The sequence below is a fragment of the Anser cygnoides genome, chromosome 8 (assembly GCF_040182565.1).
Source record: "Anser cygnoides isolate HZ-2024a breed goose chromosome 8, Taihu_goose_T2T_genome, whole genome shotgun sequence".
In the NCBI taxonomy this organism is placed as follows: Eukaryota; Metazoa; Chordata; class Aves; order Anseriformes; family Anatidae; genus Anser; species Anser cygnoides.
In genome coordinates this window covers 1008715-1035270 of record NC_089880.1, presented here as the reverse complement: position 1 = coordinate 1035270, position 26556 = coordinate 1008715, and the positions used below count along the sequence as shown (strand labels likewise).

Here is a 26556-nt window from a genome sequence, read left to right as displayed (position 1 = left end):
AGAAAACCTATACCGCTGTCCTCTTCACCTCTATCCATTTGACATAGAAATGCAGATTGTGACTGCACTGTGCAGATCTGAGCAGTGAATGCAGCCTTACAGGGCGCAGAGATTTAGTCTATTTCTTCTCACTTAAAGTTACATTATGCTAGACTTAAGGCATGCTTTATTTACATGCATTCAATCTCTAGTGGGAGTTTATATACTGTGCACTGGATAATTCTCTAAGTGAACAACAGTCCAGCATCAAGAAGAGTTTCATACAGAATACAAATGGAAAGCATTAGACAACTACCTCCCAGGGACAACAAGTACCCCAGGCTTACGTTGGGGGTGAGGATTGGTCGATCTGCTCACCCTCAGGGGCTGTCTGGAATTATAGACCAGGGACCTTATTGTCATCCCCCAGCTGCTGCACAAAGCCACTAGAAGAAAGGAGATTTATGGGTATTTCAGCAGCACTGAACCAGGGATACAGAAGCTATACAACTGGGAGTACAGTGGCTCTAAATCTGTAGGCATTATGCAAAAAGAAAATGCTGAGTTTGGCATCAAGGGAGCTCTCCCAGAGCAATAGGACATCTTTGTAAATTCTCTGAAGAATAAATTTAACAGTTATTAAAGAACAACACCCTGTTACTGCAGTCACTGAACTTTACATCACAAGGAAAGATGCAAGGGATTTTCAGAAAGACATCTGTCATTTAACAGTGACAGTGACCTCAGCACTGATGAACAATTCAAATCCCCAGTGATGGAAAAAAATTAACCCCTTGGTACATGGTGCGTTGAGAACTCCAGCACTAGGACTACTGCATACTGTAACAGAACAGACTAAAGATTTTATTTCCAGACATGCAGTAGGCAGAATGGGGTATGTTTCTAAAATCATAATTGCTGTACATAAAAAAAAATAATGAAATTACTTAATATCATCAAATATTAGGGAAAAGTCGTCAAAAGTTGTAAAGGAATTTCAGTGGCAGAAAACTGAAAAATATTTATAACAGTATTTAAGGACCCAGTTCACAAATATAGAGGTTAGCCTCCTTTATGCATACCCATTTCAGAAGACAATCATGTTTTACCAAGAACATATTCGGTCACGTTTAAAACTGGGACACTCTGGAGATCCTGCACAGTTATTTCACTAGTAACTGCTAACAACATTGGCTTACAGCCTGACCTGACCTCCTATACATAGTTCTTAGAAAACCCAAGGAGGGGGGGAGAAAAAAAAAAAGATCTGCCCAATGTTCTAGACACTCAACAGATGTTTTCAGGGGAAGGATAGGCCGCAAAGATTACTCTATCCCAATGACTCAAATAGTCCCTGTCATACCCTTGGAGAGTAGGACTGTCATAGTTCTAAGGCGTAATATAGTAAGCTATTTAAGTATAGTATATTAAGCTCATTTAAATGGAACATCAACACCTGTGTCTCTTCCTAAGTCAGTACAGCTGTACTAATCTTTTGACAAATATTCACTTAAATATGCAGGAGGTTGTGTTTACCACTCCTCTTGCCACCACATTATCCATTCTGAAACTGCACAGAAGTTCCCACCAGTCCTGACTTAACTTCATAGCTCTGGGTAAACAGAGAACACTACAAACACAGCAACAGTTTGTTTGGAATAAACACGTTCCAGAGTCCAAGCAGAAGATGTATAGGGTAAAAAGTGAAGGTGGCAAATCTCCATAACAGAAAAGGCACATTTGGTGCAAAGACCCAAATGCTTAACCCGCAATGGACCACAAACGCAAACAGGTTATTTATTTCTTTTATTCCCATTGGCATTCTCCAACTGTGAATATAATAAAAAGCCACATTTCTGCATACAGGCAGAATTTTGTTTTAAATCATAAGGAATCACAGGATAGCATGTGGTCTCAGGGTCTTGTTAAGAAGCCTTCTCTTTTATGTTTTTGCTTCAGCAGATTCAGATGCTCCAGTTCACCCTTTAGATATTTATTCCTTTTCCTGTGGGCATCAGCTTAGAAGTACCAAAGCACGCGATGAGGAAAGCTTAGATTTGTAGAAAAAGATCAGAAGTTTTTTTGTTTCAGATGCTGAACTTCAGTTTATACGCACTTCTATTTATACAGAAATGCTTATATATTGGCCAAGGGTATTTAAAACCAGTAAAATCTGTTTAGTGACAGCCAATTTGAGCTTCAGGGCTAAGTATAGTTACAGTTACTTTTAAATGCAAGTAAAATATGTAAGGTTAATTCCTAAAATTAACAAACAAATTAAACAGATGTTATTCATTTTTGTATTTAGTTCATAACAAATTGTCAATGAAAATTTTCAATCAGGTTCACTAGCAACTTCCTCCTAAGAATTGAAGGACTTCACTGCAGGCTTTAGACCTAAGAATATGTGGGACTTACCAAGCCTTTCTTTGCTTTAAGTTGGGAGGAAGCATCTAGAAGAGATCTCTGATGGTTAAGGGCATTCCTTACAATAAGGTTTCTCCCTATAATCCTAAGAGCTGAGTAGGGTAGGTGGGGCCTTCATTTAGCAGAAAGAAAACCAGGCGAAGAAAGGTTTTGGTTCCTCTTAGTGCTGCTTAAAAAGAAGGTAATCCAGCATCTGAAAAATATTGGAAGATTACTTTGGCATTTAAAGAAAAGATAGTTTTTTTTTTTTTAATAGAGGACTGTTGGCAGAAAATAGCAAGGAAATGTATAGCTAGTATCTCAGCAAGCTGAAAATTAATTTATCCTTAATTGTATGCAATACATGAAAAAAAAGCAAGAGAATGTACAGGCACGCTTCAAGATTTTAGTGCTTTGTGTAGCATGGAAACAAGCTAAATACTGCATGGGTGTGATGCTAATGGTTCCACAGTTGTACAGTGTAGTAAAAAAATGTATATAAGATGTCTAGTACATTTGGGCTGGAAGACACATGGCAGTCTATCCAATATATGTAAATTGCAAGGATTGGTACCCATATTTTTTCTACTGTTATCTACTCACTATCTTGCAAGTTCAGCCCTAAACAATTTTTTTTCAACATTCCAGAGAGTAAAGACATGCAATTTCTAGCTCCAGAAAGAGTTGCATGCATTTCTTCATCATGACGACTACAAAACACCACACCATTAGCCCATGTCCTTTAGAAGATTAAAACACAGCAAGGTGTTTCCAACAGAAATCAAAATGTTAGTATCATTGTTCAGGTCCAATCCTTGCAAATCTTATGCAAAGCAAATCCTCACTTGAAATGTTCCAAGCAGTTTTGGTACATCAAGTCAGATGTACCATATCATATCTGCTGAGTCCACTTAAGACACTAAAAGAGCTCTACAGTTCATGCTTTAGAAGAGGATTAGAGAAATGTAAGTAATGGTCCAGCAATTCATGTCACTAAGGGATTTGAAGGGTTAACATTGAGACCCGAGTCTAGGTGATAAGAGAACAAAGGGGGTTTTTAGAGAAGACTGCTGACTACTGCACAGGATGTTGTGAGAGTTTCTGAAATCCGGCCCAGAGGCTACAAAATAAGGAGGAAGGGGAGCTGAAGGACAACTGAAGGACAAAAGCTGGAGAGGAAGACCACGAGCCTTCAACCCAAGCAGCCCCCGAGAGACCACCAGAGACTGATACGCAGGCACCCCTGGGAGGGTTTCGGATTCCGGAAACCAATTATAATAACCCTGCCTCTTCTAGAAGTAGTAATGAATATGTATTAGCCTAGGAGCACAAAAACCAGCCGCCTTACGTAACAGGTGTGCATCTTGGTGGAGCAGAGACTCCCGGCGCACCCAGCGCTGTTTGCTTGCCTCTATTCATTTAATAAATTGTAAACTTTGATTGCAATCCTATTTGGGACTCAGTCATTTATAACAGAAAGATCTTGCCTGTAATCTAGGACCACATTTTTATTCCCCCAAAATATTTTTATACATCTCAAACACTTAACATCACCTGATGCCACTCTTCACCAACCACAAAATTCTCTATCAAGCCTCTTAACATTTGCTCCATTATTGGGCCTATGCCCACCAGCTGCCTAGACTCCATCCAAGTGCTTTCCCCAAGTCAACTGTACCTCCAGAGAAACACCATTAATAACCAGTTATCATTTGGAATTTGAATCATCTACCAGTACATTTCAAGTGCAGTTTTCCCATAGATCTTTCATTTAATTCACCTGGTCTTTAGGGATGTAGGATACAACTATGTTCCCAAATTATTTGGGATCTTATCACTTGGAGTAGTCAACATTCCAAAAAAAAAAAAAAAAAAAGGATCTTCAGATACATATCTAGGAGAGCCATATGCTGTTGAAACTAACACTGGTGAACCATCAGGAAGTTGACAATGTAGAGGTAGTACCGTGTGAATGCAAAGGTAACTGGAAAAGTCTCTTTACAGGAATGTGTAAATAAATATAGCTGTATATTCCAGCAGGCACCTTCATCTAGAACTGCCTAAAACTGTGGAGACTTATTTCTGAGATTCTGAAACAAACAAATACAATCTCAACTTAGTTTGGAATAAGTAAGTGGGTAAGTCGGATGCTGACTCCTGGTGAGCTCCCTACCCCACAGCAGATACAGCACGCTGTATCCTGCCAGGCCCTCAGGCCCCGCTGTGGACCCCAGGCGCCGAATCCCGCTGTGCCCCCGGGCGCCCCAGTAGACCCCGCCTGGCAACCCCCGCCAGGACCCTGGGCCCCACGGCGGACCCTGGGCGCCGACTCCCGCCGGGCATTTGGGCAGTGCGGCGTACCCTGGGTGCAGAGTCCCGCCAGGCCCCTGGGCCCCGCGGTGGACCCCGGGCACCAATGCCTGCTGGGCCCCCAGGCACCACGGTGGACCCCAGGCACCGACTCTCGCCGAGAACCCGGGACCTGCAGTGCCCGGGGGCCCACGTGGAGTCGCAGGCCGAGGTCCACCAAGGTGCCTGGGGGCCCGCCTGGGGTTGCTGGGCAGGGTCTGCTGAGGCACCCCGGGGCCCTCCGGGGGTTGCTGAGCGGGGCCCACCAGGGGTTGCCTCGAAACAGTCCTTTGGCATGCCAAGCTCTATGGCTACATCCTCACACCCCAGGTGAGTTTGGCACTGTTGGAAGTATGCAATGGGGGCAGTACCTGCCCTGACCTCACTCCATGTCTTGTGTCCCTGCCCATAGACCTGCCTTGACATGACCCTGGTTTATGTGGGGAGCCCTGAGCATGGCCAAGAGGTAGAGGTGTTCACTGCCCTCCCCCAGAAGGAAGGAGAGATCCCTGGGAATCCCAACAAAGGTGGGATCTCCCTAACTGGGAGGTTATGGGGGAAATGTTGGGAATTCAGGGGGCTGGAGCAAGACAGGGCAATGAAAGGGACCATAGGGTAAGTGGGGGCACACCCTCCTATCTGGGGTGCACTGTAGGATCTCAGAGGGATGGAGGATCACATCATGATCATGGTCATGGTCAGGTCATGGGAGGTACCTGTGGGCACCCTGTGGTCTGGAGGGCTCAAATGGCACCTTAGGGTTATAAGGAGGGTCATGTGAAGCACAACAGCATTTGGTAGCATCAAGGGGGGCATTTAGGATCATGAGCTGTTTGGAGAGGACTGGAGGGCATGCCAGGACTATGGATGGCCCTGGGAACCCACAGGATCAGGCCATACCTTGCTCCATGTCCCCCTGTTCCCCTGGTTCCACCATGTCTTTCACTGTCCAGTAGCAGCTTCATCCTGAGCCCTGTTATCTCGATGTCCCGCTGTGTTCCTGGTGGAACATGTCCCTTGTTTTCACAGTCCAGCTGTATCCTTTGCCAGGCCCTTAACCTGTCCCTCTCCCTGTGTTCTCTGGATCCCTCTTCCCCAGTCACTGGCTCCAAGCCCTAACTCCTGACCTCTGTTACCCCCTATGCTCTATCTGCATGCACCCCCAGTTTTAGTCTCTGACCTCTGCTCACTTACCTCCCCTCCTTGTCCCCATGTCCCCCTGTGTGTTCCCTGTCTCCCTGGTGTCAGGCCCTGAGCCCTGTCTTCCTGTGCCTCCTGTTCCCGTCTGATGCCTGGCCATGACCTGTGTACCTGTGTCCTCAGGGTCTTCATTACAGGAGGCAGTAGTGGCTGAGCTGGTCCAGGTAGCTCAAGGTTGGAGCCAGGAAGTGGAGGCAGGGCTCCTGTGTGGTCATGATCAACGTGGGACCTGTCTGTCCCCTACAGAGATAAGCATGACCAAGGAGGATGCCTCTAGGTCCCACCAGACCTCCCCCAGGGGCAAGAAACACCTTGGAAAACCACAGGGATCTTGCCAGGGAAATAAAGGCCTTGGACTGTGCCAGCATCTCTGTGTTGTCTGTGGAACCTGCCCCATGTCCCATAGGATTCCCTTAGGACTCCCTCTGGGACACCTCTGGGGAACTCCCATATCTACTGGGTCCCCAACATTCTTTGGGATGTCACCCCATGTCACTAGGTTCTCATACCCCCTCCCTTGGAGTGTCTCACACCCATCCCAAAGCATATAGACCCCCTTTTTTCTCACCATATTTATTATCTGTGGCTGTGGTTAATCTTGTGGCATTGGTCCAAACACCAAATGTGATTTATTTTCAGAATTGCAATCTCTTGCAACAGTTGGAAGCAAGATGGGCTAGTTAGACCTTCAGTAACTGCATGCTAAGAGAATGCCACCACCTCACTTATTCTCAGTCTATTGCACCCTAATACTTGCTCTGGAACTTTGGTCTAACCTATAAGCAAGCAAGGTTTAGGTGACCACAAAGCAGCTGTGATTTGACAAGGCATATTCATGAGTAAAAAAAAAAAAAGACTAGTTCACATTTCTGAACATGTCTTCAGAGCTTTGCCTGCTCAGGATTTACAGGGATGAAACATTGTGATTCAGTTCATCCAGACCACCCACTTACACACAAGCTCATGCCTAGAGGCTTCCTCAATGTGATGAGCACTTTTGGAAGTCTGTATTTGCCTGCTCTCTCCTAAAGACAGAGTGTAGCTGTGACAGATGCTCCAGCTGTGTTTGAATGAAAGACAGAGATTCTTCTACACTCAGAAAATGTGCTTAGAAAACCCACCCCGCTCACTGCAAAGGCCTTTGTGTGAAGCACAAAAAAACAGCAACAATTCTCCCACTGAAGAGAAGGGTGAGCATTGAGTGGGCAGTCTCAACTCTTTGAAACGCATTGGGAGGAAAGGTTTCTCCTCACATATAAACTTTCCTGTCCAGGTTTCAGCTGGGATAGAGTTAGTTTTCTTCATAGTAGCTGGTATCGTACTGTGTTTTGGATTTAGGATCAGAATAATATTCATAGCAAATATTCATAGCACACCATGTTTTAGTTGTTGCTGAGCAGTATTTACACAGAGTCAAGGACCTTTCAAAGGGGACACGAACAGGAAAGGTGGCCCAAACTGGCCAAAGGGATATTTCACACCATATTGTGTCATGCTGAACAATGAAAGTGGGGGGAGTTGGCCAGGGAGGCTACTGTTGGTCTGGGACTGGCTGGGCATCAGTTAGCTGGTGAGCAAAGGTGTCATGCATCATTTACTTGTTTTGTGTATTCATTTTGTTAATATTATTTTTTTCTTTCCTCTTTTTTTTTTTTAATTAAACTGTCCTGATCTCAGTACAAGAAGTTGATTTTTTTTTTTTAACGTATAAATAACTATTTAAGTATAACACCCAGACACGTGCCCTGAGGCTGAATAGTTAGGAGTGACAGGGTGTGTGGGATAGTATGGCCAGGCACCTAGAATAGAGGACAGCTCCAGTGTTCTGGAATTTCATCTCTGAACAAGAGCAAAATCCCAATAAACTGTTAAAATATTTGGGAAAAAGTATGCTGTCGCTCCAGCTATTCCAGACAGTCACAAATCACTGCAGTGTGCCGGGACCTTGCCCATGCCTACCGAACCCTTTTCAACACTATTCAGTACCCTCAATGGGAAGAGGTTTCTGGATGTGATGACAAAATAGCACACTGGGGCTAATCCAACTCCCATAACAGACACAGTGGCTGTTATGTGTCTGTTTCGATGACAGAAACTGTGGCTCAACTAGAAAGCCAACTGGTGTCAGTATCATTTGCCCCTATAGTCAAGAAGAAGCAATAGAAGCAGAAGTCATCTTGTCTAGTAAGGGAAGAAGAAGCTTCTCCTAGGAATGATAAGGAAGAAGAATTAGAAGAGGCAAACTGCTATGCAAGGCCATTGTGAGAACAGGAGGAGGAAGAAGGCAGAAGGCTTTAAAAAGTCAGAAACCACCTAATCTCTATCTCAGAGTGAGCGGCGAGATATATGAAAAGATTTCAGCTGTCATCCAGGTAAGCACATTATCACCTGGCTGCTCTTATGCAGGGATAATGGGGACAGTAGCCATGAATTAGAGGGCAAGGAAGCCAAGCAGCTGAGATCCCTCTATAGGGAAAAGGTCATTGACAAAGTGATTGGGAAATGGGAAAAAGCTCTCAGCCTTTGGAAAGGGTGGAATGCACTGTTGTCTTATACCAGTGCACTGGCAGTGATGAGCTGGGAAGATGGAGAGGAACCAACAGTGGATGTAGTGGCCAGCCAACTCTGCCAACACAAAGAAAATCTCTCTGCTTCTCTATGGACCTGCATATCGGCTGTGGATAAATTGTCCTGAGAGGTCCAGAAACTCAAAGACAATATATCTTCCTCCCCACCTGTATGGACCGGTATCTCAGATATTAGGAGTAAGGATTCCTCTGTCCATTGGTTTTGCCTGCGGGACAAGAGGGAGAACATGAGGAAGTGGGATGGGAAAATGTACCTTGACACTAGAGGAACAGGTAAGTGAGTCGCAAGAAAGAACAGCAGCAAAAGCAGGGTTCTGCCGGTAAAATTGCTGCTCCAGTCTCCAGCAGGCAGTTCCCCAGAGTAGAAGGGCTGATATTTCTTCTGTTCTTAATGAAGGGCCTTCTTGTTTTAATTTACAAAAAGTGAGTAAAAGATGCTATGACCAAGACTAGGGGAGCCCTGCCTTCAATCAGGTGGAGGAAACGGACTACCAGGTTTATTGGAATGTTTGGATTCAATGACCTGGCACATCAGACCCCGAGGAGTATAAGGCTGAAGTGAGACTAACTGGCAGTGAAAGGCAGAAGCACACCATTGTGACTGGTGCAGAAGCTCCATGGCATAGACCCAGGAGAGGACCCAGAAGAGTACTAGTGGGCTTTTGGCATAGCTGCTTTGGAATGGAGAAGACCAAACTGCTGTCTACTGCCCAGTCTCTCAGAGTACCCTTCTCTTTAGAGGGACCTGGACAGGATGGGTCAATGGGCAAAGGCTGATGGGATGAGGTTGAACATGGCTAAGTGCCGGGTCCTGCACTTTGGCCACAACAACCCCATGCAGCGCTATAGGCTTGAGGGAGAGTGGCTGGAAAGCAGTGCAGAGGAAAAGGATCTGGGGGTGTTGGTTGATGCTCACCTGAGCATGAGCTGGCAGTGTGCCCAGGTGGCAAAGAAGACCAATGATGTCCTGGCTTGTATCAGAACTAGTGTAGCCAGCAGGACCAGGGAGGTGCTCATTCCCCTGTACTCAGCTCTGGTGAGGCCGCACCTCGAGTACTGTGTTTGGTTTTGGGCCCCTTACTACAAGAAAGACATCAAGGCCCTGGAGCATGTCCAGAGAAGGGCTACGAAGCTGGTGAAGGGCCTGGAACACAAGGAGCGGCTGAGGGAACTGGGGTTGTTTAGTGTGGAGAAGAGGAGGCTCAGGGGAGACCTTAGTGCTCTCTACAGCTACCTGAAAGGAAGTTGTGGAGAGCTGGGGGTCAGCCTCTTCTCACAGCTAACTAGTGATAGGACTAGAGGGAATGGCCTCAAGTTGCATCACGGGAGGTTTAGTTTGGAAATTAGGAGACATTTCTTCTCAGAAAGAGTAGTCAGGCATTGGAATGGGTTGCCCAGGGAGGTGGTAGAGTCACCAACCCTGGGGTTGCTCAAGGAAAGGTTGGACGTGGTGCTTAGGGACATGGTTTAGTGCGTGACATTTGTAGTAGGATGATGGTTGGACCAGATGATCCTGAAGGTCTTTTCCAACCTTAATGATTCTGTGGAGAGGACCACGGTGGCAGCCCATGGGGTACCACAGTGGAGCAGATTTCTGTGCTGCAGCCCGTGGAGGAGCTCACAACAGGAGGAGGAGATCTGGGGGGAACTGTGGCCCGTGGGGGACTTGTGTTAGAACAGTTTGCTTCTGATGGTTGGACCCCATGGTATATTTGTAGAAGTTCTTGAAGAACTGGTGCCTGTGTGAAGTCCATGCAGGATCAGTTTGGGAAGGATGGCATCCTGTGGGAGAAACCCCACAATGGAGAAGAGAGACAGAGTGACCGTGAAGACTGTGAAGTGTTATATATTGACTGCAGCCCCGCTTCCCTGTTTCCCCGTGCAGTTCAGGGGGAAGGATGTAGAAGAGGGTGGATGGGGGAAGCTGTTTTTAGTTTTTCACTGCTCTAGCTTGTTAGCAATAGGTAATAAATTGCATTAATGTCCCTATGTTGAATCTTGAGGCCCTTGAGTCTTTTCCATTGTATTTTCTTCCCCTTTTCTTTTGAGGAGGAGGAATGAGAGAGCAGTTGTGGTGGGGGTTGTGGTTGTAATAGCTCCATACTTGCATAAATCCCATGCAAATTTTGGAGATTCATTTCCTTTTCCCCTGCCAAGGAAGGTGAGGAGAAAGGCCACCCAAAAACATCAAAACTGGATGATACTAAAACAACAAAGAGAGGTATACAAGTAGAAAAAATAGTCATAAGGCTTCTGCAAGCCTATTCTACAAGATATGCAAGATATGAACGAAGCAGGCTTAACAATTCATGCTGTCCAAACTCACAGTTAACTGAGACAGGATTGCCTGGCCATGCTGGTCTCCTGGAACCTTGCTGTGCCATAATGTTTTGGCGGTGCTAGGGTTCCGTTGAACACCACGGCTTGTTCTTTCCCTGTGGCGTGTCCGGGCTGGGACATGGCCAGATGGTTTGCATGCACTTAACTTACCTGCTTCCTGGTGTGTTGTCTCTTCGCTTTTGCAGCAGTGTTCACAGGGCTTGGACGTGCGTATTGCTCAAGACACCCACCACATGCTTTGATTTTTGTGGCTCTGGCATTGCCAGGCTGAGGACATCACTTTTAGAAGCTATTCTCTGTTTCATTGGTTTTCTCTTTTTTAAATGCTCCTCCTCTTTTTCCAGGAGTGTATCCTTTCCAAGCTGGATATCAGGTGCTGCTGCAAAGTTGGATCTCCAAGATTTTAATGGCAAAATGCCAAGAACCTTACACTGCACTCAAAGAATACTGAATTTCCTTTGGAAAGCTGTGCACAACCATACTCTGAGCTTTGTCACACCCCAAACCTAAGACCTAAACAGAACCCTCACACCAGGCAGAGTGCACTGCAGCTTACTGCCAAGGAGCACCGGAGCTCGGCCCTCCTCCCCGACTGCACCTTTGATTTTGTCACTCTGGCCTTGCCAGAGCGAATATATTTTCTCCGATATATTGGTTTTCTTTTTTGTTAATGCTTCTCCTCTTCTTCAGGAGTCCATCCTTTCCGAAGTGGACATCAGGTGCTGCTGTGAAGTTGGGACTGTGACCTTTTAATGGCAAAGTGGCAAGAACCTTACACTGCAATCAAGGAGACCTGAAATTCATTTAGCAAGCTTTACGCATCCCCTCTCCCATCAGGTCTCTGCACTTTCCTTCCAAACCTTGCCCTCCCCTAATACTCACCCTAACCTTAGATTAAAGCTACCTAAGCTACCTAGGAAATGCTGATGATGACAGCCTTTTGGGAGACCACAACTGGCAGCCTTAATACAATCCCCCACACAACAGGACTCTGAGCTTTGTCGCTTCTGAAAACCTACACCCTAAACAGACCCCCACCCCTGCCCCGGGCAAAGTGCACTGCAGCAAAAGGCCAAGAAGTGTTTTGCCAAGGGCAAGCCTTGCTGTGCTGTAGTGTTTTGGCGGTGCTAGGGTTCCGTTGAACACCACGGCTTGTTCTTTCCCTGTGGTGTGTCCAGGCCGGGACCTGGCCAGATGGTTTGGGTGTAATTAATTTACTGCTTCCTGATGTGTTCTCTGTTCGCTTTTTACAGGACCCTGACCCTATGCAAATTGTACTGTAGCTAGCCTCGCCAGAGTGCCAGAGCTCTGCTCTTCTCCCCGACTGTAGCTTTGACTGCGCTGCTCTTGCATTGCCAGCCTGATTCCGTTTAATTTATTTTATTTTTTGAAACCATCTCTGCAGGGGTGCCGAGGCAAGAGGGCTGCTGTTTTGAAACGATAAAATTAAAAATGGGGTCACTTGTGGTGTTGAGGGATGGGTGCTAATGCTGGCAGAGGAATGATTATCTTCCTTTCTCTTTTTTTTTTTTTTTTTTGTTAAAGCTGAAATGCAGCATCCAACATGGGATGTCATGACCTGAGCTGCCTCTGGCAAGGTGAGTGATGAACAGATGTAGCAGTTATTTTTTGGGGTGCTGTTGTCACTGCAGTTCCTTTACTACATAAAATACAGTAAAAATCCTGTTTGCGTTTTAGGAGTGCTGTAGCTGGCTTATGAGGGCAGATAGAATCATCTGCCTCGGGGGCAGGTGAGCAGCTGCGGTAAGGGAGTGGATGAGAGTAACTGTGCTAGGGGTGCTGTGGCTTTGGCTGCTACCTCATCCTGTGCTTTTCTTCCTCTTTGGCAGGTGTCTCACACAGCCTTGGAGGGTCACACTGCACACTGAAGAGCAGTGTGAGAAGGTGGGCTGGTCGTCAGCTAGGTTGGAGCAGAATGGCTGAGTAGTGCAAGGTGAGAAGGGTCTCCCTCTTGTTTTGCAGGTGGCATGACAGGCTCTCAACTGATGTTGCTGAGGATTTGAGGCGAGGCCAGAGAGCAGCAAGGAACGGCATGTGCTGCAGCACTTCCAAGCACTGCAGTTGCTTTCTCTTTTGTTCACCAGGTGCTGTGGGTGGGATGTGACATCAGTCTTTAGAATTGGTCTTTTATAATTGCCGCATAGCTTCTGGGAAGGGTGATGTAGCAGATAAAGTCTGCATGGGACAGGGAACAAGGGAAAGCATTTAGATTTTGCAGGTTTTAGCTAACCCAGGGAGTATGCTGTATATCAACCACAAGGACATGACTGAGGCAGGGAGTATGAGGATGGGACAACACTAAAAGATAAGGGAAGAAAAGACTTCATACACACAGATAATAAAACAAGCAAGAACTGGCTTGGACTGCTGAAGTCTGTAATAGAAAGGAAGGGTCAGAAGTTTAGCAGTGAGGAAGACTTCTGGCCTTCATCAAAAGACCACCAGAGTACACCAGACAACCACCCGAGGACTCTAAAATGCATGCAAATAAGGGTGGGAACCTATGTCAATAATTCTTCAGATACTTAATGAATATGCAAGTGACTTACGGGGAAGTGAGATGAATATGTATATATCAAATTACTATAAACACCCATGGTGTGTGTGTGTTAGGCAGAGTGATCTCCCCCACACCCGGTGCTGTAATAAAGAATACCCGCTTAATGTGTTTAATAACTTTGGTTATTGAGTTTTCACTGCATCATGCACATGGCAGTGCATAACGTCAGTCTATTTCTGCAGGTGAAGAGGGACTTGAAGCCCCATACAGTGTAGCCTGTGTATGCTTTGTTGAGGATGAAGTCTGCTTTCCAACAATCTATAAAGCCAAGTTGTGTCTGTGTCTTGAGCATCTACGGCCTCCATCTGTGCTTTCATGCCGCTATATAGCATTTGGCGCCTATGTCAATACCTTTTGGGCCTTAATTTAATGTTTGGGGTCTGTGTTTGGATGTTGGGGCCCATCTGGAGTCCTTGGAGCTGCATGTGGGTTTTATGGCTTGCATCTTGGGCATTTGGGGCCTGTATTTAGCATTTGGGGCCTGCATCTGGGGTTCAGGTCTGTCTGTAGTGTTCAGTGCCTGTCTGTAGTGTTTGCGGCCTGTGTCTGGACTTTTGCAGCCTGTCTGTAGCTTTTGGAGCCTTCATCTGGGATCTGGTGCCTGCATCTGAGCTTTGGGGCCTGCATCCTGGGTTTGGTGCCTGACTGTAGTGTTTGGGGCCTGTCTTTAGCCCTTTTGGCCTGCGTCTGGGATTTGGGGTGTTCTGTAGTGTTGGGACCTGTCTGTAGACGTTTGGGGCCTGCGTCCAGGGTTTTGCAGACTGTCTAGTGTTTGGGGCCTGCGTCCTTGGTTTGCGGCCTGCATCTGGGGTTGGGGCTTTTCTGTAACATTTGGGGTCTGTCTGTAGTGTTTGGGGCCTGTTTCCAGGGTTTGGGGCTTTACTGTAGTTTTAAGCATCGTGTATATTGTGCATTTGTTTCTTTGTTCCTTGTTTGGGGTTTGGGGCCTGTTCCTTGTTCGTGGTTTGGGGCAGTTTGGGGTTGAGACTACGGTCAGTGACATTAGCATTAGGAGGTTGAGGTTAAGGGTTAGGGGTGGGGTTGTTGGCGTTCATGAAGACACATAATCCACAAAGTGATTATATGAAGGTACTTTATCAGGCGCCGGAAGTTAGGGGCATGCCTGCCCAAATCTAACTTGGTCCGATTTGTTCACTCAGTTCTCTTTTATCTCCTAAAATACTACATATGCACTAAGTTTCACAACACATCTATGCATATTCATTTCCTAGCTCTGCCTAGCCCTGCTTTGTATGCTAATTATCATATCAGTCCTTCTGCGCTTGTGTACTACTCTCTGGTGGTCGTCTGGGTGGTTGTCGGGATGAAGTAAGATGTCTTCATCAGAGTTGAAGTTTTTAACCTCTTCTTCTTATGCATGCTCTCTGAGCCCTTGGTCTCAGTTCAAACCGCAAGGTTGGTTTGATCCAGTTCCTGGGGTCCGAGAGGCCCCTGTTATCTAGATGTCTTGCAAATTGGGCATTCTTTTAGTCCTCCTCCTTACTCCTCCTCATGAATCGGTGCATTCTGTCATGCTATCCTTGCACATATATTTTGTATCTTCCAAGCGCAGCCCCGGATCAGTACATCGCAAACGTAACACATATTAAGCAATATTGTATATTTCATCTTCTATTACCAACAGGGTTAGAGTTATTAGGGTTTAGGGGAATTAGGATTTTAGGGTGAGGGCGTTGGGGTTTTAGGGCATCAAGGTTATAGGTTGTTAGGGTTTTTACGTTCTAGAGTTAGGGTGTTAGGGTTTTAGGGTGTTAGGGTTTTAGGGTGAAACAATGAGTATAAAATAGAAAATATAAGCTGAAGGGATTGCTGAAATTGTTAAACTGTTGTATTGGCCTTGCACAATAAGACTCATCTCTAGCTACAGAATCAGGGCTGAAGAAGGAACACAGTGCCCAAAATAGAACTCAAACAATTGAATTATCTTAGTTTGAAAAAAAAGCAAAACTGCTGAAGTGGTAAACAGTGACAGAGCATGCAGAAAACTAAAAGGAGAAAAGTATAAGGTGAAGAAGACTGATAGCCTTCATCAGAAAGACCTCAAAGTGGGACCACCAGAAAGTACTGTGCATGTGAAAGTAGGAGGAACAATATGCGAATTAGTTCTGAGAAACCATTAACATAAATTTTGTTCTTTCTTGGAAAATTGCATGCATATGTATATCACCGTACCATAAATAAGTACTCATTGTCTTGCTTAGGTGTATGTGTTCGGTGAAATTATCCCCCATGTACCCAGCGCTGTTAATAAAGAATATCTGCTTATAATTCTCCAAAACAAGTCTTGGAAAGACACTTTGCTTCGGCATTTCAAGGCTTTTAAGGTTTTAGGCTATTAAAGTTTTTAGGGTTAGGGTTTTAAGGTTTTTAAGGTTAGGGTTTTAAGGTTTTCAGGGTTATGGTTTTAGGGTTAGGGTTTAATGGTTTTAGGGTTAAGGTTTTAAGGTTTTTAGGGTTCAGGTTTTAAGGTTTTTAAGGTTAGGGTTTTAGGGTTAGGTTTTTAGGGTTTTAAGGTATGTAGGTTTAGGGTTTTAAGGCTAGGGTTTAAAGGTTTTTAGCGTTAGGGCCGTAGGGTTAGTGTTTATGGTTTTTAGGGTTAGGGTTTTAAGGTTTTTAGGATTTTAAGGTTTTTAGGTTTAAGGTTTTAGTGTTTCAGGGTTTTTAGGGTAAGGGTTATCTGCCACTTAGGGTTAGGGGTTAGGTTAGGGTCAGGTTTAGCTCCGTTAGGGTTAGGGTTAGCTCTGTTGGGGTTAGGCTGTAAGGTTAGGGTTAGGGTCCCCATAGCTGTTAGGGGTTAGGGTTAGGGTCAGACCCCAGCTTAGGGGTACGTGTATGTACACCGTACGTGTTTTTTAGGGTCCTAATTAGGGTTCGGCTCAGTGTTCTGGTTAGGGTTACGTTTAGGGTTGTTTGGAAAGAGAGAAGGCGCAGAGTCCTGTTGTGTGTGGGGTTGTGTAAAGGCTCCCCAAGGGACTTCAGGTGTACCCAAAGGCTTCCGTTGGGAGCACTTTTTGGTGGGAGAAAGTGGTTCTGTATGTGGTTTTTAGGGTCCTAATTAGGGTTAGGGTTAAGGTTAGGGTTAGGGTTAGGGTTAGGGTTAGGGTTAGGGTTAGGGTTAGGGTTAGACCCCAGGGCTGGTCCCCAGGGCTGGTCCCCAGAGCTGGTTCCCAGATCCAGACACCAGAACTGGTACCCAGAGATGATCCGCATATCTAGACCGCAGATCTGCTCTCCCAGACCTTGTCAAGAGAACTGGTCCCCACACCTGGTCCCCAGCTCTGCTCCCAACATCTGGTCCCCAGAGCTGGTCCCCAGAACTGGTTCCCACACCTGCTCCATAGAGTTGGTCTCCCAGGCTGGTTCCCAGAGCTGGTCCCCAGGGCTGTTCCCCAGATCTGGTCCTCAGATCTGTTCCCCAGACCTGGTCTGCAAACCTGGTCCCCAGACCTGGTCCCCAGAGCTTGTACCAAGACCTTGTTCCCAGATCTTTTTTGCCAGGAACACGATTCGACAGAGCTGTCAACTGTTTCTTTGGCTTTGAGGATGCTGAAATGGTCCCTGGCTTGAAAAGAATGGCTTCCCAGCCTGTCTCTAAAAATAGTTGCTTAGGGCTAAAATCTGAGTTTCCTTTCTGGTACATGAACATCCAGAGAGACTCATCCTCCCTTCTCAGTTGACTTCGGTGCTGCCTAGTCTTAAGATTTTCAGTACTCAGTCGCGTAGCCCAGACTCTCGTATTTTGAGAGGGATTGCACTCCCCTTACATAATATGGGAATCCCATTTTTCTGTCTCAAGGGTGAATGGTGTAAGGCACTTATAAATCATTGCAGATTGAGGTTGTTGTCAATTGCCCTGTGAATCAAGGCCATGCAAGTACCTTCTACTCTTTCATCTTCTCTTTCATTTGTTGTCTGGTTACTACTCAATATTACATATTTGGTGAAATGTCCTAAAAAAACATTACTTTTTAATTTAACAACTTTTGTTTTTTTTTTTTTTTTCTCTAGGTCTGCCAGCAGCAGACAAGGTAGAAAGATGTGCTTTTCTCTTTCTTTCTTGTAAAGTTAGAGGCAGTGCCAATTTCAACTGTGACTGAGGCTCTGCAGTGGTGCAAATCTATCTTACTACTTCAAATTCAGTGACACAACCTGAGTTTACATTAATTAACTTTCAAGGATTCAAGCAATTTAAAGCTTTTAGACAATGACAGTTGTTTGAAAACATTCCTACAGGTTTATTTTCTTCATTTACATTTGTTTCCTGTCTCCATCTCATTCATAGAATCATAGAATCGTAGAATATCCCGAGTTGGAAGGGACCCATAAGGATCATCAAGTCCAACTCCTGGCACCGCACAGGTCTACCCAAAAGTTTAGACCATGTGACTAAGTGCACAGTCCAATCTCTTCTTAAATTCAGACAGGCTTGGTGCAGTGACTCCTTCCCTGGGGAGCTTGTTCCAGTGTGTGACCACCCTCTTGGTGAAGAACCTCTTCCTGATGTCCAGCCTAAACTTCGCCTGCCTCAGCTTAACACTGTTCCCACGGGTCCTGTCACTGGTGATAATGGAGAATAGGTCACCTGCATCTCCACTCCCCCTTGCGAGGAAGTTGTAGACTGCGATGAGGTCCCCCCTCAGCCTCCTCTTCTCCAGGCTGAACAGGCCCAGTGTACCTCAGCCGCTCCTCATATGTCTTCCCCTCTAGGCCCTTCACCATCTTCATCGCCCTCCTCTGGACACTCTCCAACAGTTTAATGTCCTTTCTGCACTGTGGTACCCAGAACTGCACACAGTACTCGAGCTGAGGCCGCACCAGAGCAGAGTAGAGCGGGACAATCACTTCCCTCAACCGACTAGCAATGCCGTGCTTGCTGCATCCCAGGATACGGTTGGCCCTCCTGGCTGCCAGGGCACACTGCTGGCTCATATTCAACTTGCTGTCAACCACAACCCCCAGACCCCTCTCTGCGGGGCTGCTCTCCAGCGTCTCGTTGCCCAGTCTGTACGTATAGCCAGGGTTGCCCCATCCCAGGTGCAGGACCCGGCACTTGCTTTTGTTAAACTTCATGAGGTTGGTGATCGCCCAGCTCTCCAATCTGTTCGGAGCAAAGCAGTCAGGATTCAAAGTTAGATTCAAAGCAGTCAGGATTGGTTTGCTTCTCTCTTCTCTGGAAATTTATACTAGGAACCAGTGTTAGAATCAGAATCCTGATCTAAGAGTATGACGAAAAATGTTGCACTCCAAGTTGGAAATTGGAGAGGAAAATGTTCATGTATACGTAAGAATTGTGCTCAAACAGCTGATTACACTTTTTCTTACACCTTAACAGATGCTTACACCTTTTAACTTTACAGCTGAGAAGCAACAGGTAGTTTCTACGTTTTCCTAGTGTACTCTTCTGTATTTTGCTTCTATACAACCAGTTCAAAATTTTTAAGTCATGTTGTCAGTCATACAACCAAACAACCTTGCATGGCATTACATGTTCCCCCCTCCCCCCAAGATAGATCAAGCCCTGACTGCAAGACCGGACAAGTAAATAATGCCAACATGTAAAACTAACTTGTAAATACATTACTTTTTCGTAGGCTTTTTGGCACTTTGTGGGGCTTAACTGTACTTCAGTGAGAAGAATGTCCTCTGGCGTGAACTGAGATTATACCTCTATGCCACAGTTTCTATTTTTTTTTTTTTGGTGGGGGTGGGGAGAGGGGCAGAATTCCTTGTGGACACCTGAAGGAGTCACAAAATAATAAAACTGAGGTGAAGGAAAAGTTTCTTCTCTGTTGTTGTTGTTTTTTTTTTTTCTTTTCCATATAGTCTTAAAATGAAGGTCCCCTTTTCTGGCCTTTGGCAGATTGTAAGCATGCCAGAACACTTCACATAATGTAGATCATAGTTGTCTGAAATGATAATATCATACCTATAGTCTGCTGCAGGCTGAAAAGTAGCCTATGCTTCAGGTACTGTTTTAGGCCTTTGCTTTTGTTACTACATCCTTGTAAGTCTTCAAAAGGGAAATTAAATTATCCTATTCAGAAGAAACACCATCCAGAAGAAACTTCAGTTGTGAGGTCCTGAATTCTCGCTGAAACCAAAGGCAGATATAGAATCATAGAATAGCCTGAGTTGGAATGGTCCCGTAAGGATCATCAGGCCAGCTCCTGGCACCACACAGGTCTACCCCAAAATTCAGACCATGTGACTAAATGCACAGTCAAAACGCTTCTTAAACTCTGGCAGGCTTGGTGCAGTGACTACTTCCCTGGGGAGCCTGTTCCAGTGGGCGACCACCCTCCCAGTGAAGAACCTCTTCCTGATGTGTAGCCTAAACCTCCCCTGCCTCAGCTTAACACCATTCCTGTGGGTCCTATCACTGGTGACTAAAGAGAATAGATCGGTGCCTGCCCCTCCACTCCCCCTCGTGAGGAAGCTGTAGACTGCGATGAGGTCTCCCCTCAGCCTCCTCTTTTCCAGGCTGAACAGGCCAAGTGACCTCAGCCGCTCCTCATATGTCTTCCCCTCTAGGCCCTTCACCATCTTTGTAGCCCAGTATCTTACTGACTTGAAGAAAGAGGCTTTAATCTCTCCTGGTTTGTTTACTAACAAAGGAGCACGAAAGAGACGTGTGTCCTTGTCTCTGAAGAGGAGGTGAAGAAACAGCTAGTGCAAGGAACACAAAAATCAGTTGTGCCAGACTAATGTGTGGTTGTATTTGAGCTTGGAGACTGCAACCCTCTTCAGACTTCCAGATCTAGAGGAACGCTTTGGCTGCAGCCTAAAAGCCACGTGTACATAAGCTCCCCCAAGCCAGCTAATCTTCTTGCCATGACATGCCAGGAAACAGCAATGTAAGCATGTAACCAAATTAAAGCCCAAACCTTCAGCCCAGTCCTTGACCTGAATAGTGAGTGAGGATCCAGATCCTGGCATTTATACGTGAGAGTTTATATGCAGCCAAAGTAAATAGTGTAGTCAGAGGTCACGGGGCTAGATTTTGAAAAGTCCTACATAAAGAAGAGATCTCAGAAAAGCAAATTTAAATAACATTAATGTCAAGAAAAGTAATTCTGATTGCTATATTCTTTATCTGCCGTGACTAGACAGATGAAAATCTATAATAGCAATTTTGCCTTTAAGGTCATTTTCTTTTTTCTTTTATTTCTTCTATATATTTATACATTGATTGATTGATTGATTGATTTTAACAGGCTCTGTACTAATTTTCCTCACAGAATGACTAACAGAAATAGGGCCCTTGTGCACCTTTTGTAGTTAATTCATTAGGTCAACTCTAACCACTAAGCCCCAACTCAGGCTATTTCTATTAGTGATAAGGAGTGATTGACCTTAAAAGACTGAAGCCAGGTAGATGAGCCTATTCCACCAGGTCTCTTGGCTCCACCCTTGTTAAGTGAAATCTGCTAGGTGTGGATCATTTGACCTTTGCTCTATAGGAATCATGAGGACTTGTGGGGAATTGCCTCCCCAGGGGAGCTGGAGGCTCGGGTTATCTAGGGTGCTTTTCTACTGTGGTGAAATGGACTCAGTGTTCCCCAAGAGGCTGCTTTTTCTTCATGTTTTCTACCATCCCTGTGAAATAGTTTTAGTGACTCTAGGAGCTAGCTATGTTGATGGTGCCTTCTCAGTACAGTAAAACCCTAGTGGTACGGCTTCACTGTGAAGTAGTTCGTGAGTGACTCAAATTCAGAAGCTGGCAGGTAAGTGTTCCTGGGTTCTACAGTTGTTTAATGTTGAGGAGTTTGAGTACTTCCTTCACCTTGCCTGTTTTCAGTGAAATTACTTATGTGGATTCTAAGCTCCCTTTTCAGCCCTTAAAAATAAAATAACAATAATAAGAAAACAAACAAACTCAGAAGGTCAAGTGCTTATGGGTAAGCCTGACTTTGAAAAATGTTCTTAAGTATTTGTTAAGATTGAACAACAGACTGTGTGAAAAAGGTGCCTTAATGTGACCTCAAATGATGTCTTGTGGTAAGTAGGAACAGATTTGGATAGATACTGGTAGCATTATCGTTACTTTCACTAAGTGAAAACTGTGAGAATGTGCAGGAGAAGGGGCTGTTGGCTGTTCCTCCGGGTGGATGCTGCAGGGCATAGGGGTGGGAGCTGTAGGGGATAGGGTTGGGGCTCTTTCCTCGGGGTTGGGGCCGGAGGGGAAGGGGCTTTTCCTCGGGGTTGGGACTTTTCCTCAGGGTTGTGGCCAGAGGGGAAGAGGTTTTATGTCAGGGCTGGGGCCGGATGGAATCGGGGTTTTCCTTGGGGATGGGTAGGAAATGAACGTGCTTTTACTCGGGTTTGGGGCAGGAGGGGAAGGGGCCGTTGCTCAAGGCTGGGGGCCGCAGGGGAAGGGGCCGTTGCTCAAGGCTGGGGGCCGCAGGGGAAGGGGCTTTTACTAAAGTGTGTGCCTTTTCCTCAGGGTTACACCCGGAGGGGAAGGTTTTTTTTCTCATGGTTGGGGCCGGAGTGACAGGGTTTCTTCCTCAGTATTGGGGACTGCGGGGAAGGGGTATTTCCTCATGGTTGCAGACAAAGATGAAGGGCCTTTGCCCCAGGGCTTGGCATTTTCCTCAGGGCTTGGGCCTGGAGGGGAAGGGGTTTTTCCTCAGGGCTTGGGCCTGGAGGGGAAGGGGTTTTTCCTCAGGGCTTGGGCCTGGAGGGGAAGGGGTTTTTCCTCAGGGCTTGGGCCTGGAGGGTGTGATAAATTAGCGGGTGTTTGTTCATTGTCTTTAAAAGGAATTCAGAGAATCTGCTGAGAAGATAAGGTTTTGCAATTTATGACCTTGTTAAGGGGGAAGACTAAGCAAGTAGATAGTGGGGAGGGGGTGTTGGATAAACATCCTTGGTAAAACAAAGACTCTGTGAAATACTGTTTCCCGCTTCACTACCCTCCCCCTTGAACACGAGCACAACGCATGATCATTGAAAGAAAAACAACGACCCCCAACAACAAACTGCGCAGCTTCAGAAGGTTCAACAAGTCCTGACAAGCTGAAACTTGGATGCTATAAAACGGCGACACTGAAAAGGGAAAGTTGCGTGCTGTGGTGGAGCGGAGACTCCCCAGCCGCCCAGCGCTGTTTTGCTTGTGCCTGCTTACTTAATTAATAAAATATTTCTGATAGACCAAGAAATTTGTATGGTCTCACTTATAACAAATTTGGTGCCGTGACTCGGATAAGGCGGATTGACTGGGAATCCCTCTAGGGGAGGCGCCCCGCCGATTTCGGCGGCCCCGGGAACGGGAAATCCCGCTCAAGCCCTTCACCAATGAACCCAAAATTAGGCACAAGCAAATAAAACCGGTAACCCCAAGCAATCTTTGTGCACGAAGACCGAACGAAGACCCATGGGGTGGGTAAGTATAGGCCGGTGATCCGTTCAGTTGGGGTTGGTGATCCCGGAGTGCGTCTGTGTGAGACGTCCAATTGCGGACGAAGTGAGTGTGGACCCCTCAGTAGTGCGGTTCCCACATCCTGCGAGGGACTGGGCCACGACCAGGGGGAAGTGGCTCTGTGTGTGTGTGAAGGCACTCCGGAAGATGGGACAGAAGAAGAGTAAGCCTTCTGGTCCCATGGGTGGGGTAATGCCTAGTGCTAGGTTGCCCCCTATTCCCCCAGATAGTCCACTGGGGTTAATGATTAAGAATTGGAGTGATTCCCCTTTTAGGCGGGGAAAGGATAAAGTAAAAATGATTTATTATTGTGTTGAAGTTTGGGGAGGTAGGCAAATTATTGGCCCATATTTGGGTCGTTTGAAGACTGGGTTTGCCAAGCCTTAAACATTTATGTAAATACAAAGGAACCTTTTTGTTTAGAGGAGAGCTAATATGCGAGCCTTTGGATTGGCTCAGAGAATCGAGTTAATCTGTACTCTCTGTACCCTTTAAAAGAAAAAGGAGGGGCAAAATTACAAATTGTGGAGCAAGAGATAAAGTACCTGGGTCACCAGTTAAGTAAGGGGACTAAGAAGTTAGACCCAGGCAGAATCAGTGGAATATTGGCTTTAGTGTCCCCGCGAACTAAAAGGCAGGTACGGCAACTGTTAGGGTTGACCGGATACTGTAGACAACGGATAGAAGATTATAGTGGAAAGGTTAAATTTTTATATAACAAGCTGAATAAGGATGGATTACTCAAATGGACAAAAGAAGATGAGGAACGACTGAACAAGTTAAAGGAGGAACTAGTACACCCCCCCCAGTGTTAAGCTTACCAGATTTAAGGAGGCTGTTTTGTTTTTTTTTGTGAACAGCGCAGAAGGCACGGCATACAGAGTGCTGGCCCAAGAAGGGGCAGGGAGTAAAAAAACAAACCTGTGGCCTATTTGTCTAAATTATTGGATCCGGTTAGCGGGGGTTGGCCAAACTGTTTGCAGGTAGTGGTAGCTGCTGCCTTGTTAGTGGAAGAAGCACAGAAGATCACTTTTGGGGGGGAAATCAAAGTAATATCTCTACACAATATATGCGGGGTACTGCAACAGAAGGCAGAGAAATGGATCACTGACGCCAGATTATTAAAATATGAAGGAATTTTGATTTCCTCTCCAAAATTAACATTAGGAACAACCTCCCTACAGAACCCTGCTCAATTTCTTTATGGGGAACCAAATGACTCCTTAGGACATGATTGCCTCCGAAATATAGAAGAGCAAACGAAATTGAGACCTGATCTAGAGGAGGTGGAATTACCCATCGGTGAACAGATATATGTGGATGGTTCCTCGAGAGTAGTCGAGGGAAAGCAAAAATCAGGATACGCGTTAGTAAACGGGAAAACATTTGAGATAGTGGAATCTGGACCTTTGAGTCCTAGCTGGTCTGCCCAAGCTTGCGAGCTATATGCCATATTGCGGGCCCTAAAATTGTTGAAAAATAAAAGCAGTACAATATATACAGATTCAAAATATGCTTATGGGATAGTACATACATTTGGTAAAATATGGGAAGAAAGGGGGCTCATCAATTCACAAGGAAAGGATTTAATACATCAGGAATTGATTACCCAGGTTTTACAAGCTATCAGAGAGCCCAAAGAAGTTGCCGTAGTACATATAAAAGGGCATCAAAAAGGCCTCACTCCTCAGGTTAGGGGTAATAATCTAGGAGATCAGGAGGCAAAAAGGGCAGCATTAATGAGTATAAGAATTATAAGAACGAGGGAAGATTGCCCAGACTGTGGGAAATACTTAATACTTATACTTAATATATAGTAATTAATATAATAATTAATAATATAATAATGCTTAATATAATACTTAATACTGTGGGAAAGACTTAAAGGAATTTCCATGTTATGATTGCTGGAGTGAATGGGGAGTTGATGGGATTGAATGCAAATGTTCTGCGGAAGAAAGCCCGCCTTATAAAAACTGCTACAAGTGCGGGCTGACTAACTCCCTGTGGTCGAATGGACCCATTCCCCTCCCCTTACTCTGTTTTACTATTACAGAAGAAGACAAGATGACACAAATGGGGGTTCAAAAAAAAAAAAAAAAACAAAAAAAAACCAAAACGATAAAGGGAAATGGGTACTGCCTGATGGACGGGAAGTGTTACCAAAATCAGTAGCTATGAGGGTGCTACGGAGATTTCATGAACAGACGCACTGGGGTACTCAGGCGTTGGTGGATCAATTTGCCACATATTATATGTGTATAGGGATTTATAATATAGCAAAGAGGATCGTAAATGATTGCATAACTTGTCGGAAGGTAAATGCTCAACACATGAGAAAAAGGGTCCCGGGAGGAGGACGAGAATTGGCACATTGACCTTTTGCAAAGATTCAATTAGATTTTACTGAACTTCCAAAAACGGGGCGATATAGATACTTATTAGTTATTGTAGACCACCTCACAAACTTTGTTGAAGCATTCTCTACGGCAAGGGCCACAACTCAAACCGTGGTAAAGATATTATTAGAAAGCATCATACCCAGATACAGGGTAATAGAAGCAATTGACTCTGATCGAGGCCCACACTTTGTGTCAAAGGTATCCCAAGACACGATGAAGGCTCTGGGAATTAAATGGTAATATCACACTCCCTGGCATCCTCAGAGTTCAGGAAAGGTAGAACGAATGAATGGTGAAATTAAAAAGCAACTAACAAAGCTTATGATAGAGACTAAAACCTCCTGGGTGAAATGTTTACCGCTTGCACTATTGAATATCCGGACATAGCCCCGAGCCGATGTCGGAACCTCACCTTTTGAAAGGCTGTATGGTATGCCTTATGATTTAGAGATGCCATCTGATTAACCCCAGGTACAGGATATCCAATTAAAACCTTATTTAATACAGCTTATGAATCAACGGAGGGAGTTGCAAGCGAAAGGCTTGGTGGCTAGATATAGCAATCCATAGGATACAACCTGGAGATAGGGTTCTAATTAAGACATGGAAAGAAATGTCTTTAACACCACGGTGGGGAGGCCCCTATGTTGTTTTACTTATCACAGAGACAGCTATCCGGATGGCTGAGAAGGGGTGAACGCATGCCAGTCGCGTGAAAGGACCGATCCAGAAAAGCAAATGGGAAGCGGTCGCAGGCCCTGATGACTTAAAGCTCACGTTGAAACGAACTCGATAAGTATGGTCCAACTGTCTATGTATCGTAAAAAAAAAAAAAAAGGAGGAGAGGGGACCCTGTTTGATCAGAAAAAGGTCGTGGTTACCTGAGAAACTCCCCTGAAGAACACTGCTGCTGCCGAGAAGAACCTGCACCTTGTAGTTCGCTGCAACCGAACTGACAAGCGAGGCAGAGAGTGAAACGGTGGGGACTTACGTGGCCAGGTAAAGAACTCTGGAAAATGGGCCCTAGCCATTTTTTTTGCGATACATAGTAATGGGTACGATTGTTTACACTGTTCCTGGGTCTGCGCACCCTCACAAACCTTTTAAATGGAGCCTGATTAGATGGGAAGATCACCATGTTGTTCAGCAGATAACTACTGCTGGGGGACTGATAGGGGAGGCATCATCTATATAAAGAAGGAAGAGACTAAGAGTCCCCAACGGGTGGGACCAAATCAGAAACTGTCGGGGAGTGTTTTGAGGATTCAGCCT

General features: G+C 45.5%; 1 protein-coding gene and 1 long non-coding RNA gene across 2 annotated transcripts; both read left to right on the top strand.

Moving 5' to 3' along the window:
- The first annotated feature begins 3976 nt into the window (after positions 1-3976).
- On the top strand, positions 3977-11243 carry LOC136791354 (uncharacterized). The gene is made up of 2 exons (XM_067001432.1): positions 3977-5064; positions 6058-11243. The coding sequence occupies exons 1-2, from the start codon at positions 4533-4535 to the stop codon at positions 6483-6485; spliced, it is 960 nt and encodes a 319-aa protein (XP_066857533.1). The 5' UTR covers positions 3977-4532; the 3' UTR covers positions 6486-11243.
- A 10353-nt stretch (positions 11244-21596) lies between these two features.
- On the top strand, positions 21597-26142 carry LOC136791355 (uncharacterized). Its single transcript, XR_010833169.1, has 2 exons — positions 21597-22846; positions 25950-26142. It is a non-coding gene; the product is annotated as an uncharacterized lncRNA (long non-coding RNA).
- The last annotated feature ends 414 nt before the right edge of the window (positions 26143-26556 follow it).